We start from the raw sequence: 21,256 nt of genomic DNA on the forward strand, positions 1-21,256 counted from the left end.
TTATTACAAGCCTCTTAGCATTTGTTATCACATATCAAAATGGGAGGAAAATTAAAATTATTACTTGTATAGTACTGAGGCTTACATAGACCTCTACATAGGACGCATACATACGCTTTTCGCGTATACAATATAATAATACATACAAATTTAGTCTAAATCTCTACTTCACATTAAACCCTCTAAAGATTGAATCAAAATAGTTTGGGCATAGCCATTAGTCTATTACAATATGCCCGTATCCGCTACAAGGAAATCTCAACATGAGAATGGAATAATTGTCTATAAAAATTGAAAAAACTATTAAGGCGTGATAAGTGGTTCGATGCTCAATACTCTTGAGGACTCACCAATTGACTTAGCAAAAGGCAAAGTCTTGTTCTTAAATTGCCACAGATATCCTTAATGGCTCGAAACTTAAATATGTGTTGAAAGAGGAGAAGTATGACTTAAAACAAAACACATGTACTAAGTATGTCTTCTAGGCAGAAAAATCATCAATGCGTGAGAAAAGGAAAATTTAGACAAAAACATGCTTTTTATCAATTTAAAACAACATTAATACATAAGAAGAATAATAACTATATCAACATAATAGAAATTAAACATTTAGATGACCCAAGTAATGCTTGTGCAATGCCAAACATAGAACCCCATAATCCCATCCAATTTTTGTTATTAGACTAAGCAACACGCTTCATTCTTAAGCTTATTTTCATAACATGCTTATACATAAATACTTATTCATATCTTATTAACATAACCATAATCATAAAAGAACACTACTAGAACCATCCCTTAGGATCCCAAATGTGCAATATGTAAGAGAAGTACCATACCCTCCCTCACACTTTCTAGTAGCCTTTAAGACGACTTTAATTGGACTTTACATGCATAATGTTCCATTATCTTTACAATGGGGAATTAAGTGCATTTACCGACATGAGACCATGTAAGCTACATGGAATCCAGATTTCTACACCGAAATAGAAATGAGAGGATTAACACTTGCATAAGGTATAAGCATTCGCAAAGTATATATCTAGGTGGATCCAATAAGTTAGAATCCAATGTGGGTACATAGTTAAGGGTAAAGGAGAATGTTTCTAGAATCTTTGACTTACTAACGTAGAGTTTTCCATCTCATGAGACAAAACATAATTAGGTAACCTGTACTTACTAAAGTAGGGAAACCCATTCAGATGCATGATTTAATAGCGTGGGACCTCGTTTCATTTACATGTCGTTTTGTTGACCATTTGTAAAGGAGATACCTAGGTCGATCCAATAAGATGGAATACTATGTGGGTACATATTTAAGGGTCAAGGAGATTGTTTCTAGAAACCTTGACTTACTAACGTGGAGTTTTCCATCTCATGAAACAAAACATAATTAGGTAATCCAGAGTTATTAACGTGAGGAAACCCATTCGGAAGCTAGAATTACTAACGTGGGACCTCATTTCATTTACATTCCGTTTCGTTGGTAAGAAATTATTCCCTTTAGTAATCATCATACACATTATATAAGGTCACATAAGTCTCCTATAGACCCCTATGTGAGTATCTTATCGTAATAGATCTTAGGTATTTATAATGTAACACCCTAAAACAAACTAAGGTGAACTAGAGATTCATGGTTATTTTTGGAGTTAAGTTTAAGCCTTATTGAGTTAAATTGGTTTTATTAGGAAGTGTGAGAATTATTGATAAGTTTGAAGGTGAAACGACCTAGAACGTCCGTGTCGTTCGCAAAATGAGCCTATGAAGGTAGTTGTGCGTCTTGAGGTGTTTGAGATAGTTTTACGTGTTCATTTTGCTTGAACTTTGTGTCAGATGTTCCTAAGAAATATATGACTAGGTATAGGGCTTTAACGTTCGAGTAAAACCCCACCTAGGACCCACAAAGGGGCAAAGAGAAGGTCCCATGACTTGAATCAAACTGCCAAAACATTGACCAAACGACGACCCAAAAGACGATCCCTTGGTCCACCAACAGTTCGTAGACCAAGGGCGTCGATTGGAACTGCAAGTCAGGATTGCATACTTACAAATGAATATAAGTATCAACGAAAATACAAAACCAACGGTCCATCTTTTTATAGACGGCCCGTTGGTTGATCTATTTGTGAGACTGCCCCGGAAGCTGTTAAGAGGCTGACAAGTCTTGGGGTTTTTGGTAAATTAACCCTAAGTATTTTATGAACCTAAGAACTTATTTTTAGGGTTATATAGGTATATTAATGTATTTAAAACTCTAAGACCAAATTTTAGACCTCATTTCGTAAAACCCCGAAACCCCTCTCCCTTTGAACTATCTCTCAAAGTAACCGTTGGAGGTGAGACTCAAAAAGAGATAGGAGGGATGCTTTTGACGCGTTTCTTAACCAGAATTAGTGGTTTTGCTTGCATTTGAGCTATGGTATCTATCCTATCATCCTCTTCCATTTCAAGGAGTCAATTCAAAAATATTTCAAAAATGGTTTACAAACTCTACTTTCTTCTATCTTTGATTCTAAGCATGGGTCATCTTGTAAAAATGTCTAAATGAATTAAATGTGTTTATTCTAAAATAATTGATAATTTTAATGTCAAATACCATATGAACTCGTGATTATGCATATTTCAATGTTTTAGCTTAAAAAACTGGTTTGTAAGCATTATTGCGTAGAGAATGAGGTTTTGTTTTATTGTGTTGTTATTTTTGTGTTGATACTGACCTAAGCTCCTTATTATGATCAAATATTGATAAATTCGGTATAGGTTATAATGGTTGGATAAGTGGTGATTTGCTTATATTGTATAGTTCTTATTATAAATTGCTCTTGAGTGGTATGTTCCACCTTCTTGGTGGCGGTGTTTATTTGATGAACTTGATATTATTTAGTATCTATTGTTAATGTGGTTTTTAAGGTCTAATATGAAAAAAGAAGAGATGTTGAAAAATGGGTCCTGTATTGTGTTTTGGGAAGCTTAAATTGTATGTTTGACATAGAATATGTCAAAATAAAGTGAATGATTATGTGAAACATGTAAAATGTGTGAGTTGATGAATGAAGGTCTAAAGAATGTATAGAAGTTGATATGATTTAAATGATTCTTATATGCAAGGAAGGCTCACATGTACATACACACAATTATATGAATATATGATGCTAACTTGAGTAAAAAGCGGTGTCTTGGGGTGGACACAATTCGTGAATTGAGATGAAATGTCTAGTATGAACCTCTCTATATCCTAAGAGATTTATAAAATAGGTTTGAGGAACAACACACTTCGTGAGTTGAGATGTGTTTTTCACTAGTTATCCTTTACCTATAGTTTATAATGTTTAGAATCTATGGGGAATTATGCCTAGATCCTAAAGGATATGAAGAAAGGTGGTAACACTTTGTGATTTGAGATTTGGTGTTCCAATATACCTCTTGAGATGAGTACTCGTCATTAGTAGAGAATGACTTACTTAGTAGAAATCTCCTTATCCCTTAACTATGTTCCCGCATAGGCGTAGCTATTTGAAAATCCATGTACAAGCTAAAAAGTATTACCTTACTCTAGGCAAGTGAGGATCCCTAATCCGATAGGGGCTACTATCATGATTCGATTTCTAGATCTCATGGTCTTTGTCATTTAAGCTAAACCCCACAAAATTAATAAATATATTATGTCTTTTTAAAAAACTTGCTACTTATGTTAACTGAATGAACTAAATCTGCTAAAAGAATGTGTTACTTAGGGTAGGTGGTGGTATGGGACTCTATCTATCCATTGCACAAAGAAGAACCTTCCGAAAGGCAAGACTAGGTGCCAAACCTTCTAAAAGAGTGTACTACTTTGGATAGGTGGTGGTTTGGACACCATCTACTCATTGCACTAATTAGGCGTTCTGAAAGGGAAGTCTTTGGTGTTTTGTGGGTTTTGTTCTGATGTCTTGTGATTGATTGGTGAGTTGTTCTCCAGAGGTGAGCAAGCTCATGGTGGGTTATTTTAAAAAAAATCCTTGGTGTGTATTGAAGGAGGTTTTTAGACATTTTGTTCATGTTATAGTTTGAAGAGTCTATGGATAACATTGGTTAGGAAACTCCTACAGAAATGAGTTCACTTCCTCATTGGCAATACCTTGAAAGTTCACCTTTGTTGGAGTCTTTTAGTTCACTGTAATTGTTTTAGTAGTTCGGTGTAATTGTTAAATGAGCTTACTATAATGCTTAGGAATGTTACATTAATGTTCCTTTTTGATAAAAATTATGGATCTCTTATCTAAGTGTTAATTGATGGTTCTTATGGTTTTTTGCTTATAAATTCATGAATATTATAATTATTTTAGCATGAAAGCTTATTTTACTAAAATTTCATTTTTTACATGATTTTTCGTAGTCCATACTCAGTACATTGTTTTGTTCTAAGCCCAAACTTTTCTATACTCTATAAGTATAAGTTGGAATATTTTGAAGGTTTGAAGGTGAAACTGGGGAAAGTTCCTCTCAACACAATGTATATCATCATATATTTGAGGGTATAGTCCTTTTTATAATTTCTAATATAAATATTTATGATGTATTTCTCTTTTATTGTAAAGGGCCGTGTCCGTAAGGTATTATGTCGTGATTTTAAGTTGGCTTGTGATGATGAGACTCTCTAAATATTCATGAAAGACTAGCTTCTTATTAAATGTCTTGAGAAGATTTAAATTCCGCACTACTTTTGATGTCTTATGTAATGAATGATAGTTAAATGGGTTGTATGAGACTCAAAAGGGTCAAGTACACCTTGACACGGTCCGAGGGTTTTCCCTAACTTTTATAGGGGTCTTTCGGCTCGTGATATACTTAGTATTAGAGCATAACGTTATGGGAAATAGTTTATGTTCTAATATTCTCACAAGCAACGTCTAGTAGTATCATGGTCATTGGTGGAGTTTCTAAACATCCATGTACAACGTGCTATAGGATGACATAGTTTAACTTTCTTCTCCATTCTAATGTCGTGCCCTAGAGTTGAGTTCAATATGTTGTCTTTTCTCAACCATTTCTCTTTGTTTTTATAGGACATGAATACAATAAGATCTACATGAGGGAGGTGTAGCTAACAAGAGGATCCCTCCCCATGTTGACCAAGTTCCTATTGTTTTCCTAGTGGAAGAGAATGAGAGGTTCATCTCAAAGAACCTCAAATGCCGCAGAATGCCCAAGAGCACCAAGAGTCTCAAGTGGCCCCTATGCCTCAAGATCCTTTTGTTGAAGATATGACTAATGCGGAGTTGAGGGCTTCCCGAATGAACTTGATCCAACTCATGATGGCTCAAACTTATGTCATCAACAACTGCTTTGTGACCAAAGCTAACCAAGGAATGGGACCCCAACCTAATGCTAGTAATCCCGCTTCTAGAATTCGGGATTTCATGAGGATGAACCCTCCCATGTTTCATTGCACTAAGGTGGATGAATATCAACTAGTTTACATAGATTATGTTTTAAAAGTGGGAGATGCTATGTGTGTGACCCCTAGGGAGAAAGTGGATTTAACCTCTTAAAACTTAAGGAGGTATATCAAGTGTAATATGAGCACTGAAGAGGGGAGAAACCCTTATAAAGAGGTCCGGTAGATTGGGAGGAATTCAAAGAGGCTTTCCTAGATAGGTTGTTTCACTTGTTGTAGATGGAGAAGAAGATGGTTGAAGTCATGAACCTTCGTCAAGGGGGAATTAGTGTGCAAGAGTACTCCTTCAAATTAACCCAACTCTATAAGTATTGCCCCAACCATGGTTGCGAACCCTTGTTCTAGGATGAAAAATTTTGTGATGGGAGTGTCTAGATTGGTGGAGAAAGAGTGTCGTACGACAATTATTCTTAATGACATGTATATTTGTAGGCTCATGGTTTATGCACAAAAAATTGAGAAGTCAAAAATTAGAGAGACAAGACAAGAGTGTAAGAGGCCTAGGTCGGATGATTATAGTCACAAAAACCCTAAGAAAAGCTTCTATCACCAAGATTCTTTCATTTGAAACAAGGATAGACCTCCAAACCAACATTCCCATAGGTGCACTACTTGTGGAAAGCAATATATTATTAGGTGTCTTGTCGGTCTGGATGGTTGTTTTGCATGGGTTATTGAGGGCCAAAAAATGAGGTAATTCCTTAAAAAATCAAGGGGGAAGGAGCTCAATCAAACTTCCCTCGATCCTAATTCCCAAAAAAAAGAGCCTTCCCTATGGGATGTGAGCTAGGAAGGATTACTAATCCGGATTTGATAGTCTTTGTAAGTCTTGACCCTTTAAGACTGTTGTTTTTATTTTATGAAATTTGTGTGGTTTTATAGTTCATATGATCATTTAATCTTTATGAATTGGTCAAAGAATTAATTTTTTTAAAAATTGGCATGCTAACAGTAACATGATGAATGTTCCCTATACGATTTGACCATCTTAAAAAAATTTCCATGCCTTGATTTAAGTTTTAATGTGTTCAAAATTGTTGTATATGATCATGTATAATGTTTGAGAAGGCATTTCCTGCATAAAAGAAATTTATGATTGAATTTTTAATTTGAATGTTTTGCAAAGTGTTGCTAGTGTTTGAAATTGTCAAATTGTTTTCCTGAATAGTTGATGCTTAGATTTTGAATGTTTGAGCCCTTATTGTAATGTGTTATGTGGTGATAGGTGAGTTCAGTTGTTCTTGATGTTTTAGTGTCATTCGAGGACCAGTGTTATTCTAAGAGGGGGGTAAGGTAACACCCTAAAATGAACTAAGATAAACTAGAGCTTCGGGTTGTTTCTTGAGTTAATTTTAAGTTAAATGGAGTTACATTAGTGTTCTTAGGCAGTGTGTGAATTTTTATTTGTGTTTGGATGTCAAATGACCAAGAACGTCTATGACGTTCGGAGGTGTGCCTTAGAATGTACTTAGATGTCTGGAGGTGTTTAAGTGAGTTTTACCTGTTCGTTTTGTTTGAAGCTAGTGTGAGATGTCCCGAATACCTACATGACTTAGTTTAGGGGTTTAACGTTTGAGTACAACCAAACATATGACCCACAAAGGGTCCGGAGATAAGGACCCAAGACTTGGACCAAACATCCAAAACAAAGACCAAACGTCTACTAAAGAGACGCTCCGTTGGTCCACCAACTATCCGTAAACCAAGGGTGTCGATTGTCCTTGCAAACAAGGATGACCTACTTTCAAATGGTGAAAAGTCTCAATAAACCAGACATCACCAATGGTCTGTACTTTGAGAAATGGTCCGTTTGTTGGTCCGTTTGTGAGACTGCACCAAAAGTTGTTAAGAGGTTGCTATGCCTCGGGGTATTTGGTAAATTTGCTATAAGACTTTAACGAACCTAGAGAAGTTATTTTTAGGGTTACTTAGGTATACTAAAGTATTTAAAACCATAAGACCTATTTTAGACCTTATTTCCTAAATTTCTAAAACCCCTCTCCCTTAGAACTCTCTCTCAAATTCAACAATGGAGCTAAAACTCAAGAAGATCTAGGAGGGATTGTTTGGAAGTGTTTATTTACCAAAATTAGTAGTTTTCGTTTCATTTGACGTATGGCAATCCATCTTTGGACCCTTTTCAATTCAAGGAGTCAATTCCAAAAGATTTCAGAAAGTCTTTTCAAATTCTACTTTCTTCTATATTTGATTCTAAGTGAACGTTTTAAAGTGTGTTAGTTGATGAATGAAGGTCTAAAGCATGTGTAGAATTTGATATGAATGAAATGATGCTTATCTGCAAGGTGTGCTCAAATGTACACAGACACACATTTATATGAATATATGATGCTAAGTTTAGTAAAAAGAGGAATTTGGGGGGGACACTATTCATCAGTTAAGATGAAATGTCTAGTATGAAACTCACTATATCCTAAAAGATTACTAAGATAGGTCGGAGAATGTTCAGAATCTGTTGGTAGTTATGCATAGAACAAAAAGAGGTGGTTACACTTCGTGATTTGAGAATTTGTATTCCAATGTACCTCTTGAGATGATTACTCGTAGTTTATCATTTTCCCTTAACAAAGTGACCACGTAAGTGTAGCTATTGGGAAATCCATGTAAAAGCTAAAAAGTATTACCTTACTCTACACAAGTGGTGATCCCTCATCCGATTGGGGTTAATATCTGGATTTCATGTCCTTCTCTCATCGTCCTTGTCAGTTAAGCTAACCCTCACAAAACTATTAAAGGTATTAAGTCTTTTGAAAGAATGTGCTACTTATGTTAATTGAATGAACCAACTCCTCTCTAGGAATGTGTTAGTTAGGGTAGGTGGTGGTATGGGACGCTATCTATCCATAGCACTAAGTAGGACCTTTGTAAAGAGAAGACTTGGTGCCAAACATTATAAAAGAGTTACTACTTAGGGTAGGTGGTGGTATGAGACTCCATTTACTTATTGCACAAAGTAGGCTTTTTGAAAGGGATGTCTTTTTTGTTTTCTTGCGTGTTCTTCTAATGTCTTGTGATTGACTGGTGACTTGTTATCCCAAGGTGAGTAAGATTATGGTGGGTTGTGTAAAGGAACTCCTTGGTGTGCATTGAAGGAGGTGTTTAGAAGTTTTCTACTTGTCATACCTTAGTGAGTCCTAGGATAGCCTCAATTAGGAAACTCCTACGGGAATGTGTTCACTTCCTCATTTGCAAAAGCACGGAATGTCACTATTGTTGGAGTCTTTTAGTTTACTGAAATGGTCTTAGTGGTTCACTGTAATTGTTAAAGGAGCTTAATGTAAAGTTTAGGAAGGTTACAGTCAATGTTCCTCTTTGGTTAAAATTGTGGAAACTCTTATCTATGTGTTAATGATGGTTCTTATTTAATTTTTCTATCAAATTCATGAATTTTATCATTACTTTTGTATGAGAGATTATTTTTTTTATAACATATCCCTTTTTAAATGATTTTTCATATGGCATACTTAGTACATTTTCTTTAGTAAGGCCATACTTCTCTATAATCAATAAGAATAAGTTGGAAACTTTTGAAGGTTTGAAGGTCAAGCTTGGGAAAGCGCCTCTCAATGTACTCATATATTCGAGGGCATATTCTTTTTCATATTTTCTTATTTTAAGACTTATTATGTATTTCTATTTTATTTTAAACAGATGTGTCCCTAAGATATCATCCCTTGTCTTTAAGTTGGCCTTTAAAGATGAGATTCTCTAAATAGTTATGAAAGACTAGCTTCTTATTAAATGTCTTGAAATTTTTAAAATTCCACACCACTTTCCATGTTTTATATAATGACCAATAATTAAAGGGCTGGTATGAAACGCCAGAGGGTGAAGTACGCCTTGCCACGATCTGACTGTTCTCCCTCACTTCTAGGGGGTTCATAAGTGAGCAGTACCCTTTAGCCTTAGAAACCACATCAAAGTGAGTAAACCTTTCACTTAACACTTTATTATAATCATGCGAAACTACTTTCAATCATATAATATTCATATCATATCATCCATACATAATTCGTGTCTAATTCAATGCCTTACAGTTAAGGATGAGGAATTTCTATCATCAACACCACAACCACACATTAGGCATAGGAGCATTACTGTCTAAGTAACTAATAATTCACAATTGAATCCAAGAAGAAAAAAAACAATTACGCTTTGTCACATACAAGAAACTTCATGCTTCCATTACCAAGAATACATAACCAATTACATAAATGAGTTAAATTCAAGAAGTAGTTACATAATGAACAACAATGTAGTCAATCTACAAATTCTTAATTTTCACAATTCACCATATCAATTCAAGATTTTCATCAAACTAGGGGAAGGATATGGGTATAGGTAAATCTCACAAAAAATCATCAATTAACCATCAATATATACTTAGAAAACCATAATTCATCACAATTAACAACAACTTATTCATAATTTCATTTTTCAAAGAATACCCATGCGTACAAGAAAAACCTAAATTTGGGGGATTTAGAAATCATCTTTTGGACGGACATCTTGGGGAAATAAATCCAAAGAGTTAAAGAAACCACACATTAGAGATGATAAATCCACGAAGCTGGGTTGGAAACTTGAAGGCTTAATCTTCTTCTTTGAGCTTTCTGGTTTTCAATGGAGGTTTTGGAGGAAGAGAGAATTTTGGTAAAGAGAGAGAGAGAGAGTGATTTTTACTTTCAACTTTTGAGACTTAAAAGGACTGTTAAAATTTACCTAATAATGACCCTAATACCTTATATATTTACCAATTAAATTACCCAAAAGAACCCTCACTTATACGGGTCTTTTTATAAAGTCAAAATACAAAAAATTGACTTGGAAGTTGTTGCGCGTCGTGGGGTTCATTTCATGATAAATTTTTGAAATATGGGTTGAGGAAGTGAGCCTTGTGTATTCCAAGCATCGAAGAGTATCGTGTTAGTATAAAATTTGTATTAAGTATGGTATCATAGAAAATCATGCAAAAAAGGACAATTTAGTTGAAACATACAAGTCATGCTATTCTGATAAAACGTTCATAAACCAATCTTTCATACATCATATAGACCATCATTTATAAAATAAGGTTGAACTTCCATAATTCTCATGTGTTGACATATTTATAGTAAACCCACTTAGAAAATAAATATTCATATCCCAAGTCATACTAAGACTCGCTTAGGTAAGACATGAAGAGATCGCCCGTACAATCTCTTCATTACACACCCCACTGATGCTTAAGACTACCAAGGATAAGCATACTTACTTCATTTAGAAAGTAAACATTGAATACTAAAAACACTAAAGGAAAATTCATGGGTTAAAAACATGACATATATCCCTTCTCCAATAGTACTTGCCAATTACACAAAGGTCAATGTGAGAGTCACATCCCAAACTACTACTCCCACCTAGTGCTCCTCTAGGATTTCCATCGATTAAGCACACCACAATTATCATTCATAAATTTATCATATATGACATAACTTAAACATTATTCATTAACATAAGACACAATGTAACATTACATTCATTTACATCACATTCATTTACATCATATAATGACCCACTCATAAATTTCATATAAGGACACACCAAGACTCACTTCAAATGTCTATTTGTGCAATGGATAAGTAGCTTTCCATTAAACCACATACCTTAAGTAATACACTCTTAAGAAGAATTAGTTAAAACATTTGCATACATTTTTGGGGGCTAGCTTTAACCGACATTGACCATGAGAGCTTCACATGGAATCCCGGTACTACCCTTACTAAATGTGGGATCCATACTTGTCTAAGGTAGGGTCTTATTCTTTAGCATTTGCATGGGTTCTACAATATCTACACCTATGCGGGTGCATAGTTAAGCGATAAGGATATTTCTTCTAAGTAACTTGCTCTCTACAAACGAGGATATCCCATCTCAATATATAAATTGGGTACAAAATGTTTACACACTACTAGAAATTTTGTCTGATGCCACTGTTCACTTATCGTTGCAATTGACGTTACTACCGTAGCGATAGGTCTAAGGCTACGGTTACAGCAACCGCTACAACAGATCACGTAGCAATAGAGCTGTTTCTACGGTTATGTGCGACAGTTCATATAACCGTATCCATACGTTGACCTATTGCCACGATTATCATTTGAATTAATTGCCAACGGTTATGTACGTATTGATACAATTTTTAACCGTCGTAATAGAGGTTTATGCATCAGTTCTGTTAAGTCTATGGCTACAGTTTTTTTTCGATTCAACACACCCTTTCACTTAATTGCGACGGTTGTTATAGGGATATTGCAACATTATTAAAAAATTGTAGAACTGTTGCTTAATGCCTATTTCAACGGTAATTACCGGCTATTTGCAAGAATTTTAATGCAATATTATTAAGGTATATATACCTGCTATATACTAAATCGTTCATGAGAATAAATTTAATAACATAAAAATACACATAAAACATTAACTTGAATAAATGTTCATTACCTTAATTAGAATTCAAGATCCGTGATTCTATTATCAATTAAAGCAAAATATACAAATCATTTTTTAGCATTCAAAAAAGGTGAAACAGATGCCATAGAAATTTAAATCTTCAAATATTTATGATTTCAAGATCATCAATAAAGTTTACATCAATATATACTTTAGCTCCAATGTCAAGTCTTCACTATTGCTTTCATTGCCTTCTTCGATTTCGTCACCTACATACAATTAGAAAAAATATAAATAATTTTGGAAACCTTAAATCTTGGAAATTAACAAGTATACATGAAGTTACAACAGGAATTAGCTTTTAGAATTGTTCAACCCTAAAACTTGGAAATCAAGTACATGCCAATAACATTCAACTGCTAGCTGCGCCCATTCAAACTTCTACAAGCAACAGCAGAAACAAGAGACAAGACTACATGCAGTAATTATCTACTACATTGGCTCAACTAAACATAATCGTGAAGCTGGGATTCAACTCTATGTATAATGCTACAAGAAACCAGCAGTAGAAACAAGAGAGCAGCTGCAGAAACAAGATAGACCAGCAGCAGAAACAAGAGAGCAGCTGCAGAAACAAGATAGACCAGCAGCAGAAAAAAGAGAGCAGCTGCAAAAATAAGTTAGACCAGCAACAGACACAAGAGTCTAGACTACAAGCATTAGAAACAACACTATCATGCTACAAGAGACATGTTTAATTAACATAAACAAGAAACATGAAGAAACTAGACTACATGCAGCAAGTATCAAAAAAATCATGAATATAACAACTAGTCCTCTACTAGGCTACAAGCAGCACTAGAAAACTCATGAACCAGACTAGAAGCAGCAACTTAGACATTAAACTATAAGAGAACAAGCAGCAACTCAGACATTAAACTCATAAATAAGGCATTTACTAATCCTCTGCCTATCTTTTCCCCATTTTAGTTAGATCAATAGCATAGTATTACATTCTAATCCTATAGCAAGTAGCAACAACAAATACCAACCAAAACATAGAATTAGTGACACCAACCTTGTTTAGCCCCTTGAACAGAAGTAGATTCTCTTGGTGAAGGAGTCGACAATGCTGCCAATATGTTATGATCAATTAATCCCGCATGCTTAAGTTGTGCAATATCATCTGCAATAACTTTTTGTCGCACAATTTTCTTTTGTTCCTCCATTTGTTTCTCCATTTTCTGCATCCGCTCTTGCATTTGCTGCATTCCATCACTTGTTGCACCTAAAGTTTATTCCTAATTGCAAACTTTTTTTTTCAAAGTAGTCTTTGTAACTCCTGCGTCATATAGTCTTTGAGGTCCCGAATGTTCAGGACCCATGACGCTTGAAAATGCATCAACATACTCACCATTTATGATTATTTGTTTTTCAATTTGCTCAATTTTAGCCCACCAAAGTATATCCAAAAAATACAATCTTATGAAATAAATAATTGATCTCAACAAAAAAAATTAAAATAGACAGGCACATACAATTTTACTAGTAGTATCTTCATTTGAGGCCTTGTACGATCGCCCAGGTTTTCTTGTTCTTGTAACCATAAAGAGATCCTTAGATGATACTGTCTCCTTATTTTTCTCCTAGTCGAATTGAAATATATATAAAAACTAAACTCACATTGGAAGAGATCCAAAAGAAAATTTCATCAAAGAATAATATATCAGAGAATTTACCAGCTTATTATGAACTAAAGTGAAACTCTTTTTGCCGGCAGTGTGTGGATTCATCAGTTTTTTTCGATTCTTTGCCTTTGTTTGAGATATTTTCTGCAAAGAAATGAATCATTAATGTTAATCGAAGGTATATTAGTGTATATAGTGTACTAGACGAGGTCAATATTAGTCTGTCTTTCCTTTATAACAGTCCATTTTTCCTTTATAACAATATGTCAATATTAGTCATTATATAGTGTTAAGGTGTCTTGTAAAACGCATGTGACTATCACAATAAATTAAGCTGCAAAATATTACAATAGAGAAGAGAGTAAAAGAAAAAATAAAGAAGAATATATACTATTATTACACTACATTAGACACCAAAGTACAACCAAGCCTCAGGTAAAGCAGAATCAATACTATTATGTCAGCAACACCGATATCACACTATGGACAATTATGTCATAGCAGGCACTTTATCCATATGCTTTAGTACTAATACTATTCAGATGGTTACTATATGTTTTGATTTACTTTTGCAGAAGTCAGAGAGAAGGTTATGCAGACTGGTTAATATACAAACCATAATAATGCTAAAGGTATGAATTACAAATAGAAATGAATCATATTTCATTGCAATTGACATTGACATTTCTCAAACTTTAGTGGAGATGGTTACACTTGCTGCTCCTTATGGGTCTTTCTAGTAAGGTCTAAATTACAGATGCAGGCCAAAATGTTGATCTAATTGATTTATGTTTGGGCATTATAATGATCCACTTGCTGATTAAAAAGACACCTATGAGAAAGAAGAGTCAGGAGGAAGCATAGAAGCTGGGAAGGGAGGTTCTATTTTTTCTAAAAGCTTTGAAGTGTTGGAGGTAACTAGGTGGGAAAAAGCTGGGAAGGGAGCAAAAATCAGGAGCTATAATACAAATTCTACTTATTAAAAAAATTGATATCCTGAACTACATTTTTATCTTGAATTTTTCAGAATTCCAATATTTGAGTAGCTTTCTAAATTGACATTCTGGAATATGACCAGGCTTTTTTTCCATTCGAACTGCATTATTTTCATATGGATCATAATAATTAAGCTTCAAATCACTTCTATGTCTTTTCCAAGCATCTCGAATTGTTACCATAGCCAAATGGTACGCAGCTTTAGGAATAATATATTTCCCCTATAATTTTGTGTCATTCAATTAGCCAATAGAAGTAAAATACTTTTACAAATAATTTATTATTGTAAACTACAAACCTTGGTATAATCCCACAAATCCTTTTTAGTGTCCATGCTCCTCCAATCAAATATATCAAATGGGCAAAGAGTTGCATTTGTAGCCAATGTTCTGAGGAAGCTACTTAGCTCTATGACAACATCATCCATAGGACGAACAGGTTGATTTTGACTATTCAGTATGATCAACTTACGTTCTTTTCGGGCATGAACATCATGCTTTTGCGTTCGACCTCTTTTATTTGGACTGGAAACATCTCCAGCTATAAGAAAATAAAAGAAATATAATTAAAAATTATGAATACATTTAATAGGTTTGTAATCATATATGTTACCTTGTTCTTCAGGTTGATCATTTGTTTGAGGAGTGACATAATTCATTTGCACTTGATCCTCGAAAGGAACATCTTTTCCATGGTGATCAAGAGGCAGCTCCTCGACAGGCTGCTTAAGAGGCAGCTCCTCGACAGGGTGCACAATACACAGCTCCTCGACAGGTTGATTTTCAAAAGGAAACTCCTCGGCATATTGTCTTTTTGCTTCAGATTGTGGTGCTACTGATTGTTGTCCTCCAATTAATTTGAGCTGATGTCCTTTCTCGCACTCTATTTCTTTAATAATTTCATTTGTTGTCAATAACCGTCATTTCTTATTTGCCAAGAATGATAACGATCCCGGCTTAGCAAATGTCTTCTTTTTGGCTTTTTTTGGTTCTTTTTGAAGTTTCTTATTGACTCATAACTATGACTATTCTCACCTGTGTGAAAATAGAACAAATTAAAAAGTTAAAATGTATGGCAGTGTACACCTACGATACTTACCCAAATCAATCACTAAGATATTACAAAGAGCTGAATCACTTCCCGTAGGTCTGTTACTGTCCACAATCACATACAAGATTTAGAGTGTTTTTAGGAAGCCAATTGGTGGAATTATAAGAGCAGCAAGTATGTTACAGTCCACAATCACACACAGTATGTTTGTTACTATCCACAATGAAATTGTCCGCACTCAATAACATTCATAGAATGTACATTAAGTACTCAAAGAGAGATATAGCGAAGAAGTTTTCAAAGGATCATAAAAACGAGATACGAACCTGGAGTGTTGGACATTAATAAAGAGATAAGAACCTACAGATTTGCTGGTCCACTAATATATTGAAATTGCTCAAAGAAACTGCAAAAAGAAAAAGAATGAAAATGATCAATAAGAGAGAAAAACGACTTATCAAAACTAATAATCCAAAAGTTGTAGTAATATAACGATAACATGAAAGAAAATATATAGAAATAAAAAGAAGAGATAGCAAATAAAGTTCACTCAACATTCATAATCTATATGATGCAACTCAAATGATATTCGTTACTTACTATAGGAAAAAAAACATAATGTATTCGAACAAGTCCACAAGATCCTTTGTCAATCATCAACTTCCATCCAATTCCAATCAGTATCATCAAAGTCATCCCTTGTTTCCATAGCTTCATCTTGTGAATGTTTTGCAATGGATGGAGAATCGATGATATCAACAGGAAGATCTTCTCTAGACCATCTAACATCTACATCAAGTAATCTTTCTGATGAACCAATATCATAATTGGCTCTCTCAAAAATGTTTCTTCAATATTAGGACAATTATCTTCCTCCAAATCATACAAATCCACAGGGACTTTGTTTCTTGCATAATGAATATTTTTCTCAACCGGGTCTTCCACATAAAAAACTTGATGCACTTGAGATGCTAGTACAAAAGGATCATTTGTACTACATTTTTGGTTGAAATATACCCGAGTCAATCCATATTCATCGACTTCATTATGAAACCAATAACAATTAAAAAGTACAACATTAAAGCAACCCCAATAATCAATCTCAATGATATCCTGAATTATTCCGTAATAGAAAACCATTCCATCAACAGGATTTTGGTCCCTAGCACTAGCAAAACTATCCGTTGTGGCTGACAAAGTCACTCCACTATTCTGAGTTTTACAAGGGGCATCCCGTGTCTTCGTATGAAATCGATATCCATTAACGAAATATGTAGTATATCTTTTTGCTACAAAGTTAGGCCCTTTAGCTATCCATTTTAAATGATTGGACAGTTCAATATTTTTAACTTTTTCACGAAACCAATTACCAAATTCTCTACTATGGACCTGTGCTTTTACCCATGCATTGCCTCTAGTAAGATTATCAGTTAAGCTCTTATGTTTTCTGTAAGCATGTAATGTAATTTAATCAATCTGTATTTATAAATGAAATAAAAATTTAAATACATTATCAAAACATCTAAATGAAGTTTAAAAACAAACGAGTATTTTATATTACTTGATAAATGCCTCTACTTGTTCATCTCCTGTATTGAACAAAGTATATCGATGTGCTTCAAACAACTCATGCTAATCCATGTTAAAAATATTGCCTTTCCTTATATTCTCACTTCCAAATGGATGACCTGTCATAAGAAATAAAAGTGAAATACCACCTTCCTCTGTTTGAATGTACTTATCTTCCTCTATTTCACACCAGGTGTACATGTCAAAGGAGGGACCAGGGCCAACAAATTGTTCCCAAAAAAGATCAGTTGGGGTGAAAAAGAAAGGTCTAATTTATATGCTCAAATTATTTGCATCAAAGATGGATAACTTTCATTTCGTTTCTTTTATTTAGGCTAGAAATGGGCAATCTTGAATAAGGGCCTATGATCCTTTCCTAATTGTCTGTTACAGCTTGCTTCTAGCAGGACTAACCAGGCAAGTTCTAGCTCAGTACCAATAGTGGACTATTCAAATTTCCTCACACTCACTTCACATCTCATCACTATACCACATTATTAGATACCTAGTTCGAATTGAAGACTTAGGGTAATGCAATGGTGTAATTCCATTTCATGCTTAGAGCCATACAATTATCAGTTACTATGCCTAGTCATGCAACATTTTCCAATTTTCTCAGGACATCATTTTAGCCATCATGCTTCAGAGTTAAACTATGTACAAAAGATATAAACATGCCGGTTCAAAAGAAAAAGTAATCAGTCTTTTGGGGAAAAAGAACACAGGAAAGAAAACCCCAAAAGAGGATAGTGAGTTGGGCTACTCAGACATCACCCTACACTCACTTTCCATTTACCCACCCCCAACAAAAAAGCATGCAATTGTCCCCAATGCATAAAAAAAATCTAAATATTAGAGTGGTAGGTGAAGCAAACCTGTAGCGCAAAGCACCGTCGATCAGCAAGATGGTGGGTCCGGGTCCCCGGAACCCACGTCCTCTGCAATCTGGACACCCTCAGTGGTGTCCTCAGCAACACCCGCTCCATCAGTAGTGCCTCCTGCTGTCTCTACATTGCGGGAGCTAGACGCTCCAGCCGCTAACTGTGATGCTATGATCTGGTGCGCGTCATCCTCAGAAAGTGAGGCTCTCCTCGCAGCCTCCATCTCTCGGTGCTCCTTCTTCCTTGCTCGCGCCTCATCCTCTGCTCGATCCCTATGCCTCTTGGCACTCTTTCGAGGGGGAGGTGGTGGCATTTCTTAAGTAGTAAACAGGCCTGCCAGCACGGTGTCCTCAGCAGGCTCGACAGAAGGGGCGTCAGACTCCGGCACCTCGCCTCTAGGATCGTGTCGATGTCTGCACGACGACTATCGACTGCAGCCTGAAGAGTCGACACATCCACCGGAGGGTCTGGTCAGGCTAACACTCTCAACTCAAAGGCGTCCAGGCGCTAGTTGACCTCAGCAATCTTTCGCTCTGTAAACTGCTGCATCTTCCTCTCTAAACGCGCTACAGACTCAGTAATCGACTTCTGCATCCACGGCTGGATTTGATGCAGAAGACTGGCAATTTCTGCCTCTAGTTTTAGGACCCTAGCAAGCGGGACCAGTACCGGTAGAGGGGCTGTGCGAGAGGAGCTCGGGGCTGTGCTACTACCCGGGATAGACTCGACCGAGGTAGTGTCAGTGGACGCCTGTGTAGCTGTGCGGGCCTGGTCTATCGTATCCGCAAGATCATCAGCAAGTGGGGGCAGCTCTGGACGAGGCCTTCTGCGTAGAGCCAACTCATTGGCCTCTTCTCTGTTGAGGCTGACGTCAACCATGCCCTGTGGGGTCTTCAGCTGATCTACGTGCCATATGGGCACACCTGCGGACCTGCAAAGGGAAAAGATCATACACGGGAAGGGGTAGGTAGTAGTGACCATGAATGCCCTCTCGTGCATGACTCCCTGGAGAAGCCATGCGAAGTCTACCTCTAATTCGTCTATCATCGCCGCCATCAACACTGCTCGATCCCAGGTAACGATGTTATCAGCAGCATTGGGGGAAAGGCAGTGACGAGCAGCCACAAAAACATTGCTATGAACATGAGGTTGGCCTTCTTGATGGCCCCTTTCGGCACCGTGACCCACTCGGCACCCTCTCCATCTACTGACACGTGCAGGGCCATCCACCTCTTAGTGGTCTCTCTCAGTGTTGGCTCGCGCAAGAACTGTCCATCCTTTACTATCTGCCAACGGTAGTAAAACTCGGCAGTGACGGGGGTCTGAGTAGCATATGCACTCTCGCTGTATAGAAACCGGTGGATGGCTGGCAGGGAAATGTCAACCTGCACGCCCCGGACTCAAACCTTCTCCAGTGGGGCCTGTTTAGCTGGAGCAGCCCGCCTATCGATCTGTGATCAGAGAGTCGCTACGTAGGATGCGTAGAACTCTCGGACCATTTCCTCGCTGTATCGTCCCAATGGACGTGCTGTCCACTCTAAGCGATGCCTGGTGAAGAGGTTGTGGATCTGCGGCATCGTTGGGAGACTCACTGTAAGTACCCGCCACTCCAAGGTGAGTGTCCGAGTCATTACTCATTTATCAGTCAGGAACTTGGCGTTGGAGTAAACTTGAAACTGGCCGTCGACACACCACCGGTTTGGCTGGTCAGAGGCTGGGGTGGGGACGTGAGCTAGTGCACCGGATGTAGAGGCTGAACTGTCAGATTCATCAGACGAGGCCGGCGCTGCAGCAGTGGCGGGTGCGGGATCCTCAGCAGAGCCTGATGCTTCCTTGGACCATGATACTTCTAAGGAGCTAGACGCTCCTTTCTCATTTGTGGCTGACCCAGAGGGTGTGCCGGTCAGTGTGAGCTCCTCATCACATGAGGAGGCAGTGACTACGTCGGACGCCACCGTCATGGGTGTGGCTCTGGAAGCACGTGCAGCACGGGAAGGTGCAGAAGTGCTTGGTGGCACATATTCAGGGTCCTGCTCATCATCAGAGCCGATGATCAAGGTGCGGTCTTGCTTGGGTGCCATAGTAGGTATTACCTGCAAAGGATCACTATTAGTATGAGTAGTGGCAAACAAGACAAGCGAAACCATTCGAAATAAAACAGTGAAAATAATATGTAATTGCTATATAAACAGTGACACACGACGGGTCTGGTGACGGATCGTCGGGACGGTGACGGACCGTCGTGAGGTTTGTCGTGTTGTACTTGGACACTTTATAAATAGAGAACCCTGAAGGAGAGTCTCTGACTAGAATTACGGTGTGTGCAGGATGGACCGTCATAGTTACAATGGTCCGTTGTAGATGTCCGTTGTAGGACACTTGTAAAAAATATGAAGACCCTTAGGAGAGAGGTCTCTAAATGCTATGACGGTCATGCAGGACGGACTGGCGTGGGTATGACGGTCCGTCACATGTGTCCGTTGAAGGACACTTGAAAAAAAATGGAGACCCATAGGAGAGGGGTCTCTAACCGTTATGACGGTCATGCAGGACGGACCGTCGTGGGTATGACGGTCCGTCACATGTGCCCGTTGAAGGACACTGGGAAAAAAAAGAGAGATCCCTAGAACCAGGGTCTCTGTCTAGCTTGACGGTTATGCAGGACGGACCGTCGCGAGGACGAAAATCCGTCACATGTGTCCAGTAGGACAGGGGTGCTAGGGATTGTGAAACAGACCCAACGACGGTCCATCGTGGCTACGACAGTCCGTCATTGAGGTCTCGTGCTGAATGACCGAGACAAGAACTAAAGGTACCCTAAGAAACCCCGATGAACCCACATCAACCTTTCAGTGTTTTGGACCTAAATGTGTCTACCCCAACTACCTGGGAAACTAGCAATGCAAAAGCACCAATGTCTAGCATGGTAAACATGGTAATTTCGAGCATTTGTAACCTAGGTCAGGCAGAATCGTATAAAGTAAACAAAATACTATGAGAAACTAAGCTTAATGCTAACTAGTAACAAAAATGCAAGATAAATGAGTATAAATTAGAGAAACATATCTTAGAAATGGAGAAAAACAGATGCAAAAGTACTCGGTGGCAAGGTAGACACTCACAGCAGCAGTTTGCGCTAGTAGATAACACTTTAGGGCTTTGGAGAATCGTGAGAGGGCAAT

The 21,256-nt window shown here is 37.1% G+C and overlaps 1 protein-coding gene across 1 annotated transcript; it reads right to left on the reverse strand.

Moving 5' to 3' along the window:
- Nucleotides 1-19,474: 19,474 nt before the first annotated feature.
- Nucleotides 19,475-20,155, reverse strand: LOC138348859 (uncharacterized). Its single transcript, XM_069298451.1, has 2 exons — nt 19,745-20,155; nt 19,475-19,525 (listed from the first exon to the last, which is right to left on the reverse strand). Exons 1-2 carry the CDS (start codon nt 20,153-20,155, stop codon nt 19,475-19,477), a joined length of 462 nt encoding a protein of 153 aa, XP_069154552.1.
- Nucleotides 20,156-21,256: the final 1,101 nt, after the last annotated feature.

Source organism: Solanum lycopersicum, chromosome 5 (genome assembly GCF_036512215.1).
Source record: "Solanum lycopersicum chromosome 5, SLM_r2.1".
Taxonomy (NCBI): domain Eukaryota; kingdom Viridiplantae; phylum Streptophyta; class Magnoliopsida; order Solanales; family Solanaceae; genus Solanum; species Solanum lycopersicum.